This window comes from Sinohyriopsis cumingii, chromosome 5, assembly GCF_028554795.1.
Source record: "Sinohyriopsis cumingii isolate HCF-2022 chromosome 5, ASM2855479v2, whole genome shotgun sequence".
NCBI lineage: Eukaryota > Metazoa > Mollusca > Bivalvia > Unionida > Unionidae > Sinohyriopsis > Sinohyriopsis cumingii.
The window spans coordinates 111,580,413-111,601,240 of NC_142965.1; the positions used below are offsets into that span (position 1 = coordinate 111,580,413).

At 34.3% G+C, this 20,828-nt stretch overlaps 1 protein-coding gene across 1 annotated transcript in view; it reads left to right on the forward strand.

The window, feature by feature from the left end:
- Window positions 1-20,828, forward strand: part of LOC149800001 (protein strawberry notch homolog 1-like) — a 146,082-nt gene that overhangs the window by 28,870 nt on the left and 96,384 nt on the right. The window contains exons 13-17 of the mRNA XM_089959534.1: window positions 7,718-7,797; window positions 9,603-9,670; window positions 14,790-14,900; window positions 18,723-18,816; window positions 19,883-20,002. Of these exons, the coding sequence (XP_089815660.1) occupies window positions 7,718-7,797; window positions 9,603-9,670; window positions 14,790-14,900; window positions 18,723-18,816; window positions 19,883-20,002 (473 nt within the window). The remainder of the gene's footprint in view (window positions 1-7,717; window positions 7,798-9,602; window positions 9,671-14,789; window positions 14,901-18,722; window positions 18,817-19,882; window positions 20,003-20,828) is intronic.

Sequence of the window (20,828 nt, forward strand, 5' to 3'; positions counted from 1 at the left end):
AAAAGTGGTGTGGGGGATTGAAGAGACCATTTTCCCCATGTCATCCTTGCTGGCTAGTAGTCAAAAGTGTAACTGTCACTCCCTGTAAATAACATTGTATATATGTTGTGAGTTGTCTGCAGTGTACTTGTCACCCTGTGTGAATATTATTATATGATGTGAGCTGCTGGCAGGGACTGCTATATTGGGATTTTCAAATGAGTCCCATAAATTTCATCACTGCTCATAAAATCCAATATGCTGATGTCTGCTGCCCCTGCAATTTCAGATTGGGCCCCCTTCTGTATTGTAAGTGAGGTTCCCTTTGAGCTGGATGAAAAAATCTAAAAATATCTAATCTGCATGAGAAAACATTGATCACGCTGAAAAAATGCGAAAATGTATCTTCTAGATGTTGGAAAAATAGTAAACTATTAATATTTATCCCCATGTATGCCCCTTACCCTTATGAAAATTGTCTATGTATCATACTTGTATCAAAAGTTGTAAACTTTGTGTACAAAGTGAAGCATGTGATCTATGAATGGAGCTGATTGCTTGGGTTATTCTAACTAGTGTTCATATGGCTTTAATATTTGATTCTAAAATACCGGTTTGGATATTTTTGTGCCAGAACCAGTCTAGTGGGGACCGGAACTGTTCCAGCAATTGTTGTAACTGGTGCAACTTGTGCAATGATGCGTGACCACAAAAAAGCTATTACAGCTTGCTAGTATACTGGACAAGCTATTAATTGATTACTTTATTGTTCTAATCTGGGGTGTTTAGGCCAAATGAAGGATTTGTTTTCTCAGGTATTATATGTAATAAAGGGATCTAATAGCTTTTAAGTCTTTGATTATAAAAACCATCTGACCTTTGGAGAGTTGATAAAAAGAAAAGACCAACTGATAATTATTTTGGCAAAAATGCTTGCATTAGTATTCTGATTTTTTTTCCATGGCCTTATTTAATTATTGTTGTGTTGTTCAAAATGTTTCAAGTTAAAGTTTAATCAATAATAATTCAAATGTCCCTTGCTCAGGCTTGCACTAGTGTGATGAAATAATGGTTAAACAATATTGAAATTGTAAACAGAAATTGTATATAATGAAGACATACTTCCAATGCTAACGAAGATAAACACATTTGTGTGCGAGGGACATTGTTAGTGCAGTTAGACTATGACTGACCTTAAGACTTTGAGAAAAGCATTCCTTTGCGTGCCATTTTTTCAGATTAAACACACAAGTCAGTTTAATAAGATTTTGTTTTTATTTATTTTCACATTTGAAGTGAAGCAGTTGCAATGATTGAAAGAAATAATGAAAAAGGGGGCAATTTTGGGCACATGGAAATTGGGAGTCTGGGCTTGTGGAGTCTGAGTCAGGGCTTGTTATTTTTTATGTCACCAGCCCTGGGCCTGTGTCCAAAACAAATTTCTTTGAGCAGTGTTCATGCATAATTAACATGTTTGTGATTCTGTTTATGATATAGAGGGAGCCACTGTGGCTCATTGTCTGACATGACCAAAGGAGTGGAGGTGCAGAATGTACCAACTGCCCAGACTGGGTCATGTACTGTGATGAAGATCATTTGGCAAGGCACATTAATCTGGTACTAAATAACCTACTTGATGTGTTTTTTATGCCAACTCATCCTAAGAACTTTTCATTGCTATGTATCATTACAAGATGTTATGCCATTACATGACATACAAGTTTCAAGACTTGATGATGTCATGGTGTTAATAAAGATGAACATTATGGCATAAATAGAAATAACTATTGATTAATGTCGTACTGTTTTGCCTCATAATAAGTAAATTATGTATAGTTGCATAAACCATCAGTCCTCCTTATTGAAAAGTTGATTGTATTGAAACTTTGAATGATTGTCTTAAGTCTGTCTCATCTCATATCCTGTTACTGTATATACTCGCTTATAAGTAAAGTCAAACATCAAACAGTACAGATCCTGATCTGCCATAACATAACACACTTGCAAGCTAGGGTTTATGTTGTTTGTTCTGCTGATTACTATTAACAAATTGCACAGACCTAGTTCTGCCAGAACAGTATGTTATGGCAGATCTGGATCTGTGCAGTTTGCATTTGGACCCAACTTAGGAGCAAGTATATACATTATAACTTTTTTGGTTGCAATGACAGCACTGATGCCATAAATTTTGAGACTGTGTGTACAAGTTTTGGTATTAAAGTTTTTGAAAATTAGATGTAGTGGGACACATCATTGCTTAGATTGCAGTGAGACTACATTCTGGGGGATACATTATTGCTATGATTGCAGATGAGACTACACTCTGGGGGATACATCATTGTTTAGATTGTAGATGAGACTACATTCTGGGGTATACATCATTGTTTAGATTGCAGGTTACATTGCATTCTGGGGGTTATATCATTGCGTAGATTGCAGACAAGACTGCATTATATAGCAACCCCAGTCTAACACAGTCAAGACGCCAGTTTACCTGGAAATCTGATGAAACTGTTGACCAAGCGTAGAACTTTCATTGCAGCATCAATACATGTCATTTGATTGCAACACATTTTATATATTGTAAAAGCTAATAAAATTATCTATAATGGGCATGTTTTCTTTTTATATTTGATGCTTTATTAATGGAATTATTACTCCATAATCATCGAAAATTAACGATTTCACGTGTCATTGGAAAAAGCGTTGATCATGCTGCAATCACGTGACCTTACTCTTCTTTATAACAAAATGCGGGTTATTAAAAGTTCATGAATATTCATGAAATTTTCAATCCAATCAGAGGAGATGTAAACAATTCGGTCAGTGGTTGTAGCACGTTCCTATGATATTCCTACACAAAGAAATAATCCCTCAAACTTAAATCAGATTTGACCATAAGTTTGACAGTTTAAATAAATGCAACATATATCATCAAAATCGGCATATTCCAAGCTTTATTTTGATACCAAATTTATATATCGGAAACGTTTTTAAACCACCCGCAACGAGCATCGAATTTGTAAAATATTTGAATCTCCCTGTGTCGACATTATCCGCCATATTTGAATTTTCTAACAGCTGATGACGGTGTCAACTTTTCCACAACCGATGTTCCAAAACTAACCTTATTATTAGTTACATACAAATTGGTGTGCCAGAAGAACATGGTAAGATGATATTTTTATAGTTTTTATTGTATTAATGCTTGTTGTACGGTTTAGACAGTATGCAGTTGCAAAGTGAACACGTAAAGCGTAGATTTTTGTCTGCTATAAATAGGCTGAAGTTCGATGCTGTAAATATCTCAACTGACAAACTTTAATCGGTTTTAAAATATGTTCAGCCTGATATTCATTATGCATTTGTTTAAATTTTGTAATGGGACACTGATAAAATTATGAGAATAAAATTGCATCACTATCAGACAAATGCAAAGTTTCTGTATGATTTTTTTTTTTTTTTTTACTTTGACAAGCGTAGCAAATTAATTACATGCACTTCATATGGGATCTTAAATTCAAAATGCATTGATAACGTTTGATAGGATCAACAGTGTTTTCAGAATAGAAAAAAAAATACAAAGTCTGAAAGTGATAATTTATTTTGCAGGTATATGATATTGAAACATTCTAAGTGAAAGATGGCTGCATTCCTTGGTCCATTCTGCAAGGAGCTAAATATAACATCACAGGACTTAGAAGATGAAACTAACTTGAATCCTATTCAGGAACTAACAAATGGACTTGTACTTGAAATAAATTCATACATTGAACACCGTGGCAAAAACTTATATGCCTTGTTCAATATTATTTCAAAGTTGAACTCCAACTTTAAATGTGTGAATGTGAAATCTCTTAAAACAAAAGTTAGTAGAGTATGCGAACAGAAAAAAAAAACTTGTTGCCAAAAAGAAAGTTTCTGGGTTTAAAAATGTAAAGGAGCTAATGAGTGCCACATTCAGCCCATATTTGACCATGAAAAAAACTGAACAAACAGTGTTTTGTGATGAAGCAGTTACAAAGGAAACTATTCAGCAGATAGAAAATGACAATTTAAGCGAAAATAAATTTTGCACTAAGAAAAAGCCCACTGATGTTCAGGCAAGTGGTAATCTTGTTGACAGTGATGACAATGATAATGATGATGAAACTCTGAAAAAAGAAACTAACTTACTTAAGTATTCAGATAAGAAACAGTTGAAACAGTGCTCAAAACTTCAGAAGAAAATTGCCGAAAATACTGAGAAGTTAGAAAACATTAAAAACAGGATTGGTCACTATTCTGTGCGGAATGTAAATAAAAGAGATGAGACCTCAAAGAAACACTTGCATGCATTGCGTGGCTTGAAACGATTATTCAGCATGCAAGAGAACCAAATAAAGATGATGACTGAAAAATTGAAAGAAAGTGAACTAAATCTTGAAACTGTGACTAATGAGAACCAAACATCAGCAGACAAAATTACTGTATTGACAGAGCAAGTAAGAGTTATTTCTGAGAAAAGAAATAGTGAGAAATCAAAGACCTTGTCCCGTCAGAAAAGCAATAGTTATTTAAGAACTGAAATTAAAAGTCTCCGCTTGAAATTGAAACAGAGAGACTCTTTAGTATCTGATGATGCTGAAAGATGTAATGCCAAATGTGACAACTGTGAAATGATTAGATCTCAAATACTAGACAAGGAGAACAAAGTAGCAGAACTTGAAGAAGATGTTGATGAAATTATAAATGAAAGTATAAAGACCAAAAATGAAGATGGAAGCTATAGCCACAAGGTTCGTCTTTGTGTGATTGAACTGGTTGGGTTAGAAGTTACTTTGAGAAAGTGTCTCCAGTAATTCAGTCTGTATTAAGACATATCTTAGGAAAAAGTTTAGACAGATCAGATTTGCCAAACCCAACAACCACTCAAGCAATAGTCGATGAAGGACATTACATAGCAAAAACATTTATTTCAGAAAAACTCAATAAAGCTGAAAACTGGGGCTTAGGTAGGGATGGCACAACACGGAAAAAGCAGAAAATTGTAGACACTTCTATAACACTTGACAGTGGTGATGTGATCAGTTTAGGATTTGATTGAGTTTATTAAGAGAATGCAATTTCCATAAATAATGTTACGAAGAACCACCAGAAAGAGCTTGGTAAACTTCATGCAAACTTGGTCAAGGAAGAAACAGAAGATGAAGCAACATTTGTGGCCTGGTCTTTAGAGAAATTATCTTACACAATGAGCAATAGAGCAAGCAATGAAAAATTGGCCAATAAGTTGTTAGAAGAATGGCGTGATGATGTTCTGAAAGACTTTGAAGGGGACAAGGGTATTGTTCATCATTTCTACTGTATGGTTGATGTGCTTCTTGGCTTCCATAGCTACACCAAACCCGGCATTAAAAAATTAGAAACTGAACTGGTCGATTCAGTTGGACCGGTTGGACGTGATGCTCTACCAGTGTTCCAGTATTGGAGTAAAAAAGAAACTGTCATTGATGGGTTGTTTGTACAAAATCAGAAGTGTTTGGACCAGCTGGTGACCACAATGGAATATGGGACAGGTGGGATGCACACTGCATGGCAAATGGTATTAGGTCAGTAATAGGAAATTACAGAGACAACAGGTTTACTGTAGTATTTCTACTGTATGGACCAGCTGGTGACCACAATGGAATATGGGACAGGTGGGATGAAGTTTCTTCAGCTGAAGTATTTATCCATAGGCGGGACTTTATAAAAGTTATTGAAACATTGGACAGTCCCAATCTGAAGTTAAAATCTGTACATTTTTACAGTGCTTTGGTCTATTTTTCATGAAGTTGACAGGGTCATACTGGAATCTCATCACCACAGGCAAAGTAATTTATCTAGACCTTTCACAACATATTCTGGAAATGAAACAATTTTTACAACAGTGTATGGAAACACCCACTCATCTTCTGAACCAAAATGAACATTGGTCACCAAACGACCCCTTAGATATTGGAAAGGTCAATCATCATCAAAGATTAGCTGACTGTCTGTTTTCAATAAAAAAAGAGACCAGATCTGTTGTTGAAGACCATTGTAACTAGTTGTTGCCTCGGCTATGGTTGCAGTAATCGACAAACAGCTGATAGACTTTCTTGATGGTGGAAAGTTCCATGTCGATGCTGAAATGATCAGTGAAATGGAAGAACAGAGAACAAATTTTGCTCATCTTACCAATTTTGGATGTGAGCATCACTTTGGTGGTCTGGACAGCAGTCAGGGGAGGCGACCTAGTGCATCAATGCACCACCATACATCTGTACAGTTGTTGAAACGGAACAGAATTCCCATGATGAAGTGGCTAAGTGAAATGAAGCCTGATAATCGTCACAACATTCTGCTTTCGGCAAGAAAAGGTGGTCGGGAAATGCGACAAGACCACATATCAAATGAAAAAATGTTGTGTCTGAAATTCACAAAGAAATGGTCACAAAGAAAGGCCAAAAAAGGAAAAGATCTGCTACTGAAAGGGGAAAAAAGAATCGGTGCAAAGTTTCAGACGATTCTCATGACATAATGTTTAAAGGATTAAACCACGTGTTAAGAGAAAATGAGTATGTGGCAATTGCTTATCAGGACTCCTGGTATCCTGGTATTGTTGAAAAAGTAAAGGATGATGAAACAGCATGTGTGAAGTTCATGTCACCATGCAGAAAGGAAGGGTACTTTCAGTGGTCTTGTAGGGTAGACACACAAATTGTTGACAAGCAGTTTATTCTGATAAACAAGTTCATTCCCAATTGCCTAAATTCAGGTCGACAATGGTTCATCAAAGAGTTCAATGAAATTGCAAACCAGTATGAAAACTTAAAATGTGCATACTTTTAATAAAAGCATGGCTTGGTCTGGAATATAAAATGTATGTATTGTGCATAGATAATGGTTTTATATGTGTTTACAGTACATTTTATTGTCAATTCTTCATTTTTTTTCTTCTTCTATACAAGGAATTAGTGATATTGTTTAACATCACAGTATGTTTTAAATTAGGTCTTGCAACATTGTTTCAATCACAATTATGAATAAACATTGCAATTTTGTTGGTTTCGAAGTTGTTTTACTTACATATAAACTCTTGCTAATGTGATATATTTGTATTAAGTTAACTGTCATAAAAGTTGTGAAATTTTTATATGATTTTGTGTTGTAAATGAAAATATTGAAGTCAGACAACATATTTAATGCGAGTACTGCATTCAGCTGGAAAAATGCAATCAGAATATCAAATTTCATAATAATATCTCAACAAATAAGAAAGTTATAACATTTTTATAGAAATCAAATTTTACTTCGGTTCCGCGACTGCCACATAATCTGAATACATTTACATAAGGCACAAATTCTAGAAATTTGTAAATATTTTGGAACTTAAAAGGTACATAACTTTTTTTCTAATAGAGATATTTTAAAACAATAAACTGTTTTTGGAATGCTGTTAAACAGATCTATATGAAGAAAGCAAGTGTTTAAAGTTATTTCAGTATCAAAAAAATGACTGGGGTTGCTACATTATGGGGATACATCATTGTTTTGATTGCAGATGAGACTAAATTTTGGGGGATACATCATTGCTTAGATTGCAGGTTAGACTGCATTCTGTGAAACCCTTGCACAGGACATGGTTATCAACTGTACTGATCTGACTAATTCATGATTGAAGTGTGAAGTGCTGCTTTTAATTCATTGCTCTTCTATTACAATTGACCAACAGGCATGGCTGAAATGTTGGCAATGGAGATGAAGATGTCAGGGATGTATATATCTCGTGGACTAAGCTACAAACAGGCAGAGGTAATGTGCTAATAGAATTATGTTCTAAATAAGTTTGCTTAGATACAGTGCACATTCCATGATAATAGATAAAGGAATAATAATATTAATGACCTGAGTTTACAAATACATGCATCAATACAAATACTTTTATCAATACAAATACATGTATCAATATAAATACATGTATCAATTTTCAAGAGGTTATTTTTGATAGTTGGAAAATATCAAGAATTCAGGTAATTTTGGTACCATTTATTATCTTCATTAAGCTGTTTCAGTACATTGTCATATTTCATTAAGCTATTTCAGTATATTGTCATATTTCATTAGGCTATTTCAGTACATTGTCATATTTCATTAAGCTATTTCAGTACATTGTCATATTTCATTAGGCTATTTTAGTACATTGTCATATTTCATTAGGCCATTTGATTGACTATGTTATAATAATTCATCAGGCTGTTTTAGTATATTGCCAGTATTCATCAGGCTGTTTTAGTGTACTGTCAGAATTCATTAGGTTTTTGAGTATATTGTTGGAATTCATTAGGCTGTTTGAGTATATTGACATAATTCATTAGGCAGAGTATATTGTCAGAATTCATTAGGCTGTTTGAGTATTTTGTTAAAATTCATTAGACTATTTGAGTATATTGTCAGAATTCATTAGACTATTTGAGTATATTGTCAGAATTTTTTAGTTAGCAACAGCAGCATGTGTGCTAACCACTAAGCTTTTGGTGTAAGCATTACGTTTTTTTTTTGAGCCTAATAACATCTTACACTTGCCTGTACTTGGATTATAGTTTTTCGATACTTTAAAAAATAAGAATCAAGCAGTTACAAGTTGTGTTTGTCATTTTTGTTATCATCTCTTTTAGAATATTCTGAAAAGAAAGTCTGTCAAGTAAGAATAGCATTGGAGTTCATTTGCTTTCCTAATTTTCTATTACAGCAACTGTGTATGACCCATTTCCAAAAAACATACACTGTTACTTTGATTTTAAACTTTGACTCACAGATTCGTTATATTGATTAAGTCAGATTGTGGTCTAGTATATTCTTTTAAAGAAAATGACACCAAATGTTTACTGATACAGGCTTTTATGGTTTGACTTGTGGATAAAAGTTATTTGAGTAGGTGGGTCTCTTTAAACTTCAAAATGTGTCCGATCAGAAGGAGGACAAATCAACACTGCTTTGCAAATTTGAAAAGAAGAAAATGAGAGTGATGTAATACAGCCCACCAATTGAGCTCACTGCAGAATTTGTGGACTTCACAATTGGTTGGCAAAAGTTAGACATGTACATTAGTTAAAGTGAGTGATGAATATAAATAATTTGTCAGTATGTTTTGTGTTTATATTCTGGTTCTAATCCTCATGGAGTTAACCCATTTTGCCAAATATTTTGACCTGCTGCAGGTCCAGGTTATTAGAAAAAAAAATGTACATTTTTCATATTTTAATTATGGCATGTAATACACACAGAATAGATTGCACTTTTTATGCTCCAATTATGCTTTTTTGTCACTTATATTAGCAAAAATTATGCCAATACCATGCTTGTTGTTGGCATGTATGCAGCAGTCTATCAACAGTTACGATGTATCTTGTTTTTATCTCCCCAGTGTTAGCATGGTGTCACTTTTCCAATAGTGATGGTAGCAGCAGCATCAACAGTACTAAAGATTTGCAATTAGATACATCAGTTGAAATATTTATGTACAGTTCCATATGAGACACTGGGTTCTGTGGAACAGTTCATTATTTATTTCTATTTTTTTAAATAAAATATGTATTTATTAATTTGTCATATTTCAGTTCCTAACTGTTGAATCTGAGCTGACACCAGAACAGACTAAGATGTATGACACAGCTGCCCATGTTTGGTGAGTTTTGAGCTTGCAGCATACAGCTGCTGAGTCTCCTTAAGCTGGTCCAAAATTGTTACCATAAAAATTAGCTAATAAACCATACAGGATTAAAATTGCTTGCTATTAAATTTTAGCAGAGCTATGACTTGCCTAGAGGTTTGATGGGGGAGGGCAAGTGAGATGATTAGTGGCCATTATAATTTCCTTGCTCCATTTTGTCATCTGAAATAAAAAAACATCCATTCGGCTTAGATTCCATCATGAGACAAAGGCAGCACATCTTCATACATGCCAACCAATATGCAATTGGTGTAATCGTTACGTTTGTTTTCACTAAATTACATCTTATGCATAAACGTATATGGATTACGTAATTTCGGAATATCCCCCTTCCCAAATAAATCAATTTTTTTGTTTGTTTTTATTAACATCCCATTAATCACACAGACCATGTTCTAGAAATATCCCCCTTCCCAAATAAATAAATTTTTTTGTTTTTATTAACATCCCATTAATCACACAGACCATGTTCTAGAAAAGACGCCATCTATATAACTACGATATAAGTGTATGCTTGTACTTGCATGCACTTTCCTAACAGTATTATGTTCTATTTGAAGCAGCTGTCATATTTCCAAGAAAAGTGCTCGTTTCTACTTTCAAACGTTTGTCCTTGGATTCTATTTATAGCAGCTGGATGGTTTAGTTGGGAGAGAACAGACTGGTTTTCTAAATTTTAATCTTTAATTGCAGATTCTTTGTTCTAATTCATATTTGGTACAGAACCAGTCTGTATGATATTTGGCACTAAAAGTCAGTCATATTTATTCAAATCGATGCATGTGCTAGAGCAAAAATGTTCTTCAAATAATTTCACAGATGGATTAAATAAAGACGAAAAACCGATTCAGAGATGAACACATGAATTACATAACACAGCATTCCCCATTCTAGGGTAGATTCACGCCCATTGCAGGCTGTGTGGAAAGGATTTTGATATTATTCATGGTCAGGCCGAGCCCTAGGGCAAGGCAAATGAGGCAACCGCCTTGGGCCCCGCACTTTCAGGCAGTGCAGTTTTTTTTTGCTTGGGACCCTGTGCTCATTGCTTGTTGCATTGGAGGGCACATCCTAGGGCTGGGCCTGTTCATGGTGGTAAATTTGATGTGGAGCAACACTTGAAAACTAAAGAAATCTTGAATTATACTAACTCCGTTACTAAGGTAACTTCTTTTTTACAGCAGAACTCGATTGTGGACACAAATGTTATAAATGCAGAGGTGTTACTTACTGAGTTCTTAATAGAACACAGACTACCCCTAGTGGTAGAAGACTATGTTGGTCCTTTGATCAAACAGATGTTTCCTGATTCCAAAATTGCAGAATACATTAATGTGCAAGAACAAAATCATCTAATATTGTTCAGTGTTTAGCTGAAGATCCTTAACTTAAAATTGCAGAAGCCATGAAAATTGGGTTGTTTAGTATTGCAACAGACTTGAGTAGTAATTATGATGACAAAAAGTTGTACTCAGTCTGTGTAAGAGACTTTGACAATAGAAAGGGCAAAGTCAGAGTGCTTTTATTTCATTACCAGAATTAACAGTAAATTCCACTGTGGAAAACATTTTGAATTTGCGTAATAATGTTTTAAATAGACATGATATAAATTGACAGAGCTGTATGGGGTTTTCAGCTGATAATGCATCAGTAATAACTGGAATTCATAAAGAATTTGCATTCAGTATTTTGAAAAATGTCTCATCAGTGTACATATGAGGTTGTCTCTGTCATTTGATGCACCTTGCTGCACGACAGGCTGCCAATCAATTAGGAGATGCCAATGTACTTCATGCAGAGTTAATTTTTTTCATCTTATTTCCCAGCTAAACAATCCAATAACTGGAAGATATAAATTTCCTCTTCTTTGTCAGGTTATGAAAGGAATATTGGTTCTTTACCATTCAAATGCTGGCCGTAAGAGATTGTTCGGTATTGTTAACAAAAGTAAAACTGAATTCATATCCAGACTCAGTAATCTAGTACTTAGCGCTCTACTGGTGTGCAAAACATTCATAGTCTCAGCTGGTACAAAGTGTTGAAATGCAACATGAGAGTCTGTTGCTTTTTAAATCAAGAAGTGCTACATATGAAAACTTAAAGCATTAATTGATGTTAAAAGACAATAGGGGTTAAAAAAACTTATTTTGTACACATGCTCATTGAATTTGTATCATGTTGTTTGTGGATTTCTCTTTTTGTCCACTTGGAATACACTTTTTGTCCACTTGAAATACACTTTTTTCTCGCCAGGGGTTGGCATATATGCATCTTCCAGCAAGTCTGATTTAAGGAAGACTAATGATCTATGCTGCAGGGATCAGAATCCGTTGCAGCTGAAGTCATTTGCATATGACCTTTCAGTTAGCCAACTAAAGCATCACTGGAAATTTCCACAGTAAATCAATTTCACTTGTCCTCATGAAAAAATATTGAAGTGTATTGAAAACAAACAACAAAAATGTATTGGCTATGGTTTTTAAAACAAAAATGTGATGTTCAGCTTGAGAAGAAAAACCCTTCTTATCATAAGAGACTGACATTTAACCGGGTGTGGGTGTGGGAATGGAATTTAAAAAAAATATGCCCTGGCCCTTTAATCTCTTGGAAAAATGACTCTTGGTTTTAATTTTATGCACAAAAAAAACATCCATCATATTAGTTGGAGACAAAAATACTATCACGAAACAAAACAATAACATATTTCCTGATTTTGGTGTCAACTTTTGTGCCATTATGACAGGTTTTGTTCGATATATTTATCTTTTTTGTTTGGTAAAAATTAAAGCTAACTGAGAAAGAAGGTTGATCATTGAGGAGAGATATGTTCCATCCCTTTTCGTTAGGGTCCGGTTAATTTAGTATTTACAAAATATGCCAGCAAAAGCATGTTTCAGTTCACATGTTGCCAAAAGTAGTCACATTTAGATTCTTTTCATTCCTGGTTCATCAGAACCCTTTCACATAAGTCAACTATCAGTGATTTTAATTAATTAAGCAATTGGTGAATCCAGATATTTACATTAAGAAGATGTAGGTCACATGAACTATCACCATTTTCTGAGAATTTTTTTTGTGGATTTGTGGCTCCAGTTTGACTTGGAACATTCCTGTTTAATTGCCTCATATCATTGGGGACATCTGTGTCAAGTGGACACATTTTTATTTGTTTTCCAATTTGATAAGGAGTCTGCATTTATTGCTAATTCTCAGTTTATAGTTTGTTATTGTTTGTTATTTAGTAAGCACAGTCTTACCCCAAAAATGAAAGGGGAATATACCAAGGAATCCCACTTGCATGTATCTCATTAATATATTATTTCAGTCACTCATTCATTCATTCATAGATATACTTACCAGTAGTTTACATCTCATTTATGACACAGGTGTAATAGAAAATGTGACATCTCATTTATGACACAGGTGTAATAGAAAATGTGACATCTATTTATGACACACATGTGTACTAGAAAATGTGACATATCATTTATGACAAAGGTATACTAGAAAATGTGACATCTCTTTATGACAAAGGTATACTAGAAATTGTGACATGTCATTTATGACACAGATGTACTAGAAAATGTGACTATTTATACCAGAGGTCAAGCTAGGTCAGAATATGTGTCTTTCTGTCTGTCACTGGATAAATAAATTGTGTAATGTCATATGTACCTACATGCATATGTATGCCTCACTGGTTAAATTAGTGAATTGTGTAATGTCACTGTATCATACTTAATTATTTAACTAATGTTGAACAAAGTTGTAATAAATCTGCATAATTGGTTATACAAGAAATCGAAGAAAGATGCAGATAAAAGTAGGTGTCTATGGTGCCCATATTGGATAAATCAAGGAAATATACTAGAACAATAACATTTTTTATTAATCGATTAATCACACTTTTGGTGATTATGATGATGACGGTGATATTAGCTTCATATTTATCTTCATCTTTCCGAGTGGCCGAGTGGTCTAAAGCGCTCTTCGTTACGGATCACTGCCATCTCACCTCTGTCTGCGGCGGTTCGAGTCTAAGATTCAGCCAATGTGGGTATGTGAGAAAGCTTGCCAGTAGGTTCTCGTGGGTCGGTGGTTCTTTCCGGGGTTTTCCCGGGTTCTTCCTCCACCATTAATACTGGCCGCCATGTATAGCCTATCGTGTGCTGAAAAATGGCGTTAAACCCCACAACAACAACAACAACAACAACATCTTCATCTTTAATGTAAATATAATCAAAAGAAATGTTAGAACATGAATTGTTATGAAAATAGTAACATTGAAAAAAAAAACAACCATGATTAGACATCTTATCAAGTGTCGCATATATATGTGCATAGTTGTTGCTTTTATCAGCACCTTCACAAAATAGGCAGTGCTGAAATCCCGTCATCATCAATATACTGATTCTGGTTTAACACATTGCTGAATTTCTTTGTATTTTTCACTCTCCCAGTTTTCAGAAGCCTTTTGTTTTATCACATTATTTGAATGATCTGAAGACAAAATACCTAACCGAATCGTTAGTGACATCTTGACAATTAAATTCATTACATTAATGTTGTTTATAAATCTGTTAATCCCATTCATAACTAAAAATGCAAGTTAAAATCACAGGAGTTTGACATAATTTTTCTTTAATGGACCAAGCTTGAAACTCCTGTGTTGATGCCCGGATGGAATGCTTCAGTCAATCATGATAAGTTTCGTTTTTAAATGTTGATATTCCATCTTTGGTTATTCACATATCACAAGCTATTATTGTCTTTGGAAGCATTTTTACTGATTCCTATCAGGGTCAGTTAATTAGGCATATTGAAAAGCAGATATCTTAGGACATAAAGACATTATCTAAAATGTAATTGCACGGCAAGTACTTGCAGAATTTGCTCCTTGGATTTATCCTAATCCCACACAGTAAATAAGGGTGAAGTTGGGCAGTTTAAAGTGAACTTTTGCTTCACTTTGCCAGCTTGTATTAGCCCAGTATATATTTTTAATGAATTCATTAATTCATTGATTAATTCCATCGTTCACTCAGTATATGTTCTGTTTTTTCTTCTTCTTTAGGAATGAGCTTCGCAAAGCACTAGAGAGTGCTGTTGTCAGGACAGATACATCCAACAGAAGCACATGGTCTCAGTTTTGGTCATCACATCAAAGGTTCTTCAAACAGCTCTGGTGGGTTACAAGTGAAACATTTAAATAATTAAATTGTTTTAGGTTATACCTATTATTGATACACATGCAAACTTGTGCACCCTCCATATTTTTCTGTATTTTCTGCAGAAAAAATAACATGGAAAAATGACTTTCAGGTACCAAATCTGATTTTGTGTGAGACAAAAATACAGAAGTTTGTATTTAGCAACTATGGCAGTAAAGCGAGAAAAAGTATAAAAATAAAGCGAAATCAACCCAGCTTAATTAGCTCTGTATTAAGTAGAAGGGTTGTATGCACAACATTCTGCAACAGTGCATGTGTATAGTTTCTTTGTCCTCAATCTGTAGTGTAAACAGCACATGGCTGAGCCGCCGGGACTCATATCGCTGCTTAAAATTTTCCTATCAGTCATACATGTACTATAAAAAAAAAGGTATTTTGTATAGTACATTTATGACTGATAGGTAAACTATGATTAATGATACGAGCCCATGTAGGGTTTGGAAAATGATTTTGAAGTGACATCTAAAAGGAAGAGAGTGGTGGAAGAAGAATCAACTTAAGCCAATGACACGAACAGAGAGGTTAAGCAGTTTATGCTAGCAGAAAGGGCAATATTTATGCCATCTGCATAATGTGTGAAACCAATATTTTAGTTGGGAGTGGTGGTGAGATTAACAATTAACATATCTTCCTATATAAAATCGGTGCATTGTTCCTTAACAAACTTTCAGTTGTAATGTGGGGAATATCAGAGCATTATTCCTTAATGAACTTTCACTTGCAATGTGAGAAATTTATTGACCATTTCCCACACCAGTGCTGACTGAAAGAATCTTCTCTACTGTAAGAACAGAACAGAGCAGAGGGTATCAATGTCAGATGACTCTCTGGAAGTGTTGTTGCTTTGTTGCTTCTGAAATCAAAACTGGTCATCCGTTTGATTCCCATTGCAAGCACTCACTGAATCAAATACAGAAGTTGAAAGGTGCCTACTATGAAATGAATAAGCCAAGTCAATGATCCTTATGTAAGGTACATGTAGCATTGAACTTGGCACTGTTTTGCCATAATGTTCACAATCTAAGCTCAACATATATGATCATTAATAAATTATTTTCAACTGTTACATGTTTCAGATATTGTAAATATGAAATATTTGGCATCATTTTTGCAGTGTGGGTTATCCTTGCATTAACAATGTGGTTACAAGAGGCATAAAGATTCCTTGGTAAATTTGTGCATTTATGATAATGGTGTGCACTTTGCAGCAGATAAGATATCGGGGCTACTTTGGGTTTTGCTGTTTGTTCCAGGTCCTGTTATCAAAGGGAAAAATCTGATTTATGTTAATTCTGTACATATGTCAGTACATGTGTACACAATTTAAATTGCTCCAACTGAATTTTATTTTTTGATTTTCACCTACACAAGCATAAGGTTGTATTTTATTATTATCTTGAACTTTACATTGTTTTATTTAGAATCTTACAAGAGTGATTTTGTTACTTTCATGAAGTTGAAGTAAAAAGCATGGTTTCTAAAAAAAATAAGTGTGTTTCCTATTGCACTGGTTTTAAAATTAAGAGTTGGTAAATATGTTTTTTTAAAACGCTATATATATTACAATGATTAATATATATGATGTACTAAGCACTTCCAGTACTGGGCTAAACCGGCTCAGTTAGATGCAGAAACCAATTTTGTAAATTTTAAAAATAAAATAATTTTTAACCCTGTAAGAAAGAAAGGCCTTGGGTCAGCAATGAAGAAGAAGGACGATCAGTCGACTTGAAACATGTTTTTGGCAGGGCCTTATCACTCATGTTGTCTTATTTTTCTTGAGTACTCAGAAATACATAATGAACAACACAGTGTAACAATTGATAAATAACTGTGTGAAAGTGAAAATTGTATATCCTCATTTAAACAGCACAAAAGGTCATGTTTGCAAACAAATTTTACTTGCACTTGCAGTGATTTGTTAGGAAGGTTTATGCCTATTTGTGAGAAGCTATAATGTAACCTTCCTCAATATGATGTTCAAACAAAAAGACTCCCATATTTTATTTATTAAAGAGCATAGCAACTTGTTCCTCTTACCTTACAATAGTGAATAATTTCTAAAGGAATAGAAACCCATCAAAATTGTTGAAAGATTTGTATATATATCATATTAAGAAATTAAAATAAAAAATTGATTCTGATTGATGAATCATCAAAATCAGAGATAACCATGCCTACTAATTAGCATCAAAATTTCTTTAAAATCAAAGAATTTCTTTTGCAGATATAACCACAAAGTGATTTTTGGTTGATAGTGAAAATTTAATGACAATTGAGTGAAAGACTTTGAAGTTGTAACTGAATTTGTACATGTTATGAGATCTGGCCAGTGTGATAGACCATTACGTAACCAGATATGCTCCCAGGGCTCATGATTGCATGTTTTGTGCAAAGTTTGTATGAATTATGAACTTGAAAAGCAGTGATGTGTGAAGAATTCAGCAAATTAGTTGAAAATCATGCATAACTCTGCAAAGTATACAATTTTTATTCAGCTGTTCACCCTTAAAATGCTTGATGTGACCTGAGTCAAGCTGGTAGAAATGTTGCTTTTCAATTGTGACGTGTATTTTTTAGTAATCATTTACACATCTGGTTTCTTCAGCTGCACATAAATTGTTGATTAACTAAATTTGATTGACACATTGAGCCCTGTGAAAAGCATTCTGTCATGATAGTTTGAACCTTGCATATAGTAAGTTTTATTAATGCTTATTTATAATATGGGCTATGTTGAAGAACCAAAACGGCTGATTTCAAGCATGGTTCATCTTAGGAGATGAGTTTGTTTGGCAAATATTGACTGACCATAGTGATCAAGTCAGCTTACTTTTAAAGTTAGGAAATATGTCATATTGAACCTGAAAATGGAGTTAAATTCAAATCTGATGTATATGCTTGATTGGTAAAAACAGCAAGTCAGTCAACCACTCATTTCAGTGGTATTTCAAAACTAAATGTAGGAAAGGCAAACAAGCCAAATTAATATACAGACAATTAAAAAGTAGAGTGCAGTTTACGTTTCACAATTTAGCCCTGCTGAATCATGTGCTACAAAACCGTAGAGGCCTAGCCTAAAGGTTGCGATAAATCTAATAATTAAGAATCTAGAAAGAAAAGTTAGAAGTAATGATACTGCTGTTTGAATAAGTAGACTATGGCATTAATGGACTTAATATCCTAATACTGCATTATGGAACAGTAAATCTGGCATAGTCAGTGCCAATTCAAGAAACGTTCTTTTAATGAAAAATCTTACTTTGGAATAGAAGTATCCAAAAATACAATACCTCTGAGCTGTGAAACATAAAGAACAGTTTTCAATAGGAGTCTTACAGAATGGAGCTGGAAAAGAGAGAGATGGATATGGATATGTTAAGTAAATATTGAACTACGTCCGTTTTTTATGATAAAATCCTGAGAGCATCTCTGCTTAACCAAGTCACTTTATAGCCTGTCAAGTTTTGCACTGCAGACATGATTATGTGATAAATCAAACACACCTTGTTAACAGTGGACATTAATCGATTGAAATGCCAAATAAATAACACTTGACTGGCATCTGGCAGTAGGTAGGTTGAGCTTGGGCATTCATCAGTTATTACAGGACAGGTAGACACTGACAAGATAAACTGTATGAACAAAGTTTTTATTTGGATGCTGTCTTTGTTTTAAAATATTGATATGATTTTAAACATAGTTTTTATATACTTTTTTAGGACTTATTTAAAAAACTTTTTGTGATGAAATTGTTATTATTGGTTCATTTGTAGTATGGGGATGAAGGTTCCATTCATTATCAAAGAGGCCAAAGAGGCCCTGGCATCTGGACACTGCGTGGTCATTGGACTTCAGACTACTGGGGAGGTAAGCTTTTGTTTGACCTCCCACCAATTTCTGTCTGGGGCAACAATGCCTTCCACCAGTTTCAGTCTGGTTCAACAACACTTAACCCTCCACCAGTTTCAGTATGGCTCAGACTATACCTCCTTGTCATGAATTGTGTAAATCCACTTGGATTATTATGAGAGTATATACACTAAACAAACTGATAAATTATTTATGCATAACACTCGCTTTGAGTAGTCTTCATGTGTAACTTTTGCTGAATGGGGAATACTATATTACATCACTGTCAAAGTCTTCTCACAAAATTTTTAAAGTGCTATTGATTTGTCTTTTTCCTCATACAGCATGATTATAAGTTTAAGAAAGTCCCTTTCCTGTAATATTTTTCAGTTGTATAACATCCATGAGTCATATCGGTTTCACTTAACATTTGATCCATTTTCTTTCAATATAGAATTGTCGACTACGTAAGTGTATATAAAAATATAATAAATCTGTGACAAGTTGTTTCACATTCAGTAAACTAGCCATGTTTCTCGTATATGTTTCATGCATTGGTTCTATAAATAGAAAATAAGGGAACTATTTGATGTATATGGCCGAATGGTTGCACACATCAAAAAGATAAGATCAGAAGGAATTCTACAATGGATTAATGTGCGGCAGCCAAAAGTCACATGACACAAGCCTTGAGCTCTGCTCATTATTCTGTGTTGTGCTTGCTCCTGATGTTACAAGTTGTCTTTGATTTGAACTTGGAAACGTTTTGTTGCCCATTTTATTACCCAGTTTATTTTCAACAGGTGAGTACCAGGTACCTGACGACAGCTTTACTTTCAGATATCTATAACAGTACTCATCCTGTGTGGTTTTAAACTGTTGTACAAGTTCAAGGCCAACATTTTACACCTCCGTTTGTAGTACTTTGATCTATTATTGTTGTCTATGCCCTCTTTTCTGTTAGTCTGTTTAGGGCCCAGCTGAGTATACTGTAATAAACGGGGAGATTTCAGTGCACTAATCACCAATAAATCCAGTTATTGTTTTTATCATTGGCTTATTTTATACTATGATATATTCACAGGCATCTTTGGAGAGTGAGCTTATGAAGTCCAAAGGAAGTGTCACTGGATTTGTCTCCCTTTGTAGAGAGATAATTGTTCGCTTTATAGAACAGTTCTTCCCAACGGTTATTCAAAAACAAGTGAGTTATTTTGCTGTGCTTTATCAGTGTAAAAAAAATCCCTTATGGTGACTCATTCTTTAGTTGCTGAACCTCCTTTTAAATAGAAAGCTGAGATAAAGTTATCACTTTCTCAGTGGCAGACTAAATATTAATATCAGATATGTTAAGAGCTTATTTTAAAGTTGCATTTTAAAAGTTTTTACAAGTAAGATACAGTAAGGGTATGTAATGACACAGAAGAGGAGATGCAAGACCTTTAGACTCTGATCTTGTGTCTGTTTGAAGAGTGAACATGCCTTTGTCTCTATATTGAATATATTGTGTATGTGTGATTTTGATTTTTAACATAGCACTACTAATTTTTCAATCATATCGCTACTATGTCTGCAGTGTGGCAGAGTATAGTGATGTCTAGTACTGGGGCATCATGGCACATACATGTAGCATGATGTCCCACCCAATCACATTATCATGACACCAGGCTGATCAGTCCTAACACTAACCTTTTAATGCTGAGTGCCTAGCAAGGCAGCTGTTAGTACAATTTTTTATGGTATGACTCAGCCAGGGTTCAAGCCCGTGACCTCCCACATCCAAGGCAAACGCTCTAACCACAATGCCATTGGAGTGGTCAGACTACATTATATGAAAATATAGAACTCACTGCTTAAGTGATTTAACAGTAAATGTTATTATCAATAGAGGCCTCAATTTTCCCCAATGCTTAAACACGTCATGGATCTTTCTCTTACTTAGTATGACCTTATCGGTTTTAAGCAGTTACATCTCTGTGTTGTCATAAGTACTGATCAATAGGCTACCTTATGAAACCTAAGATGTGATT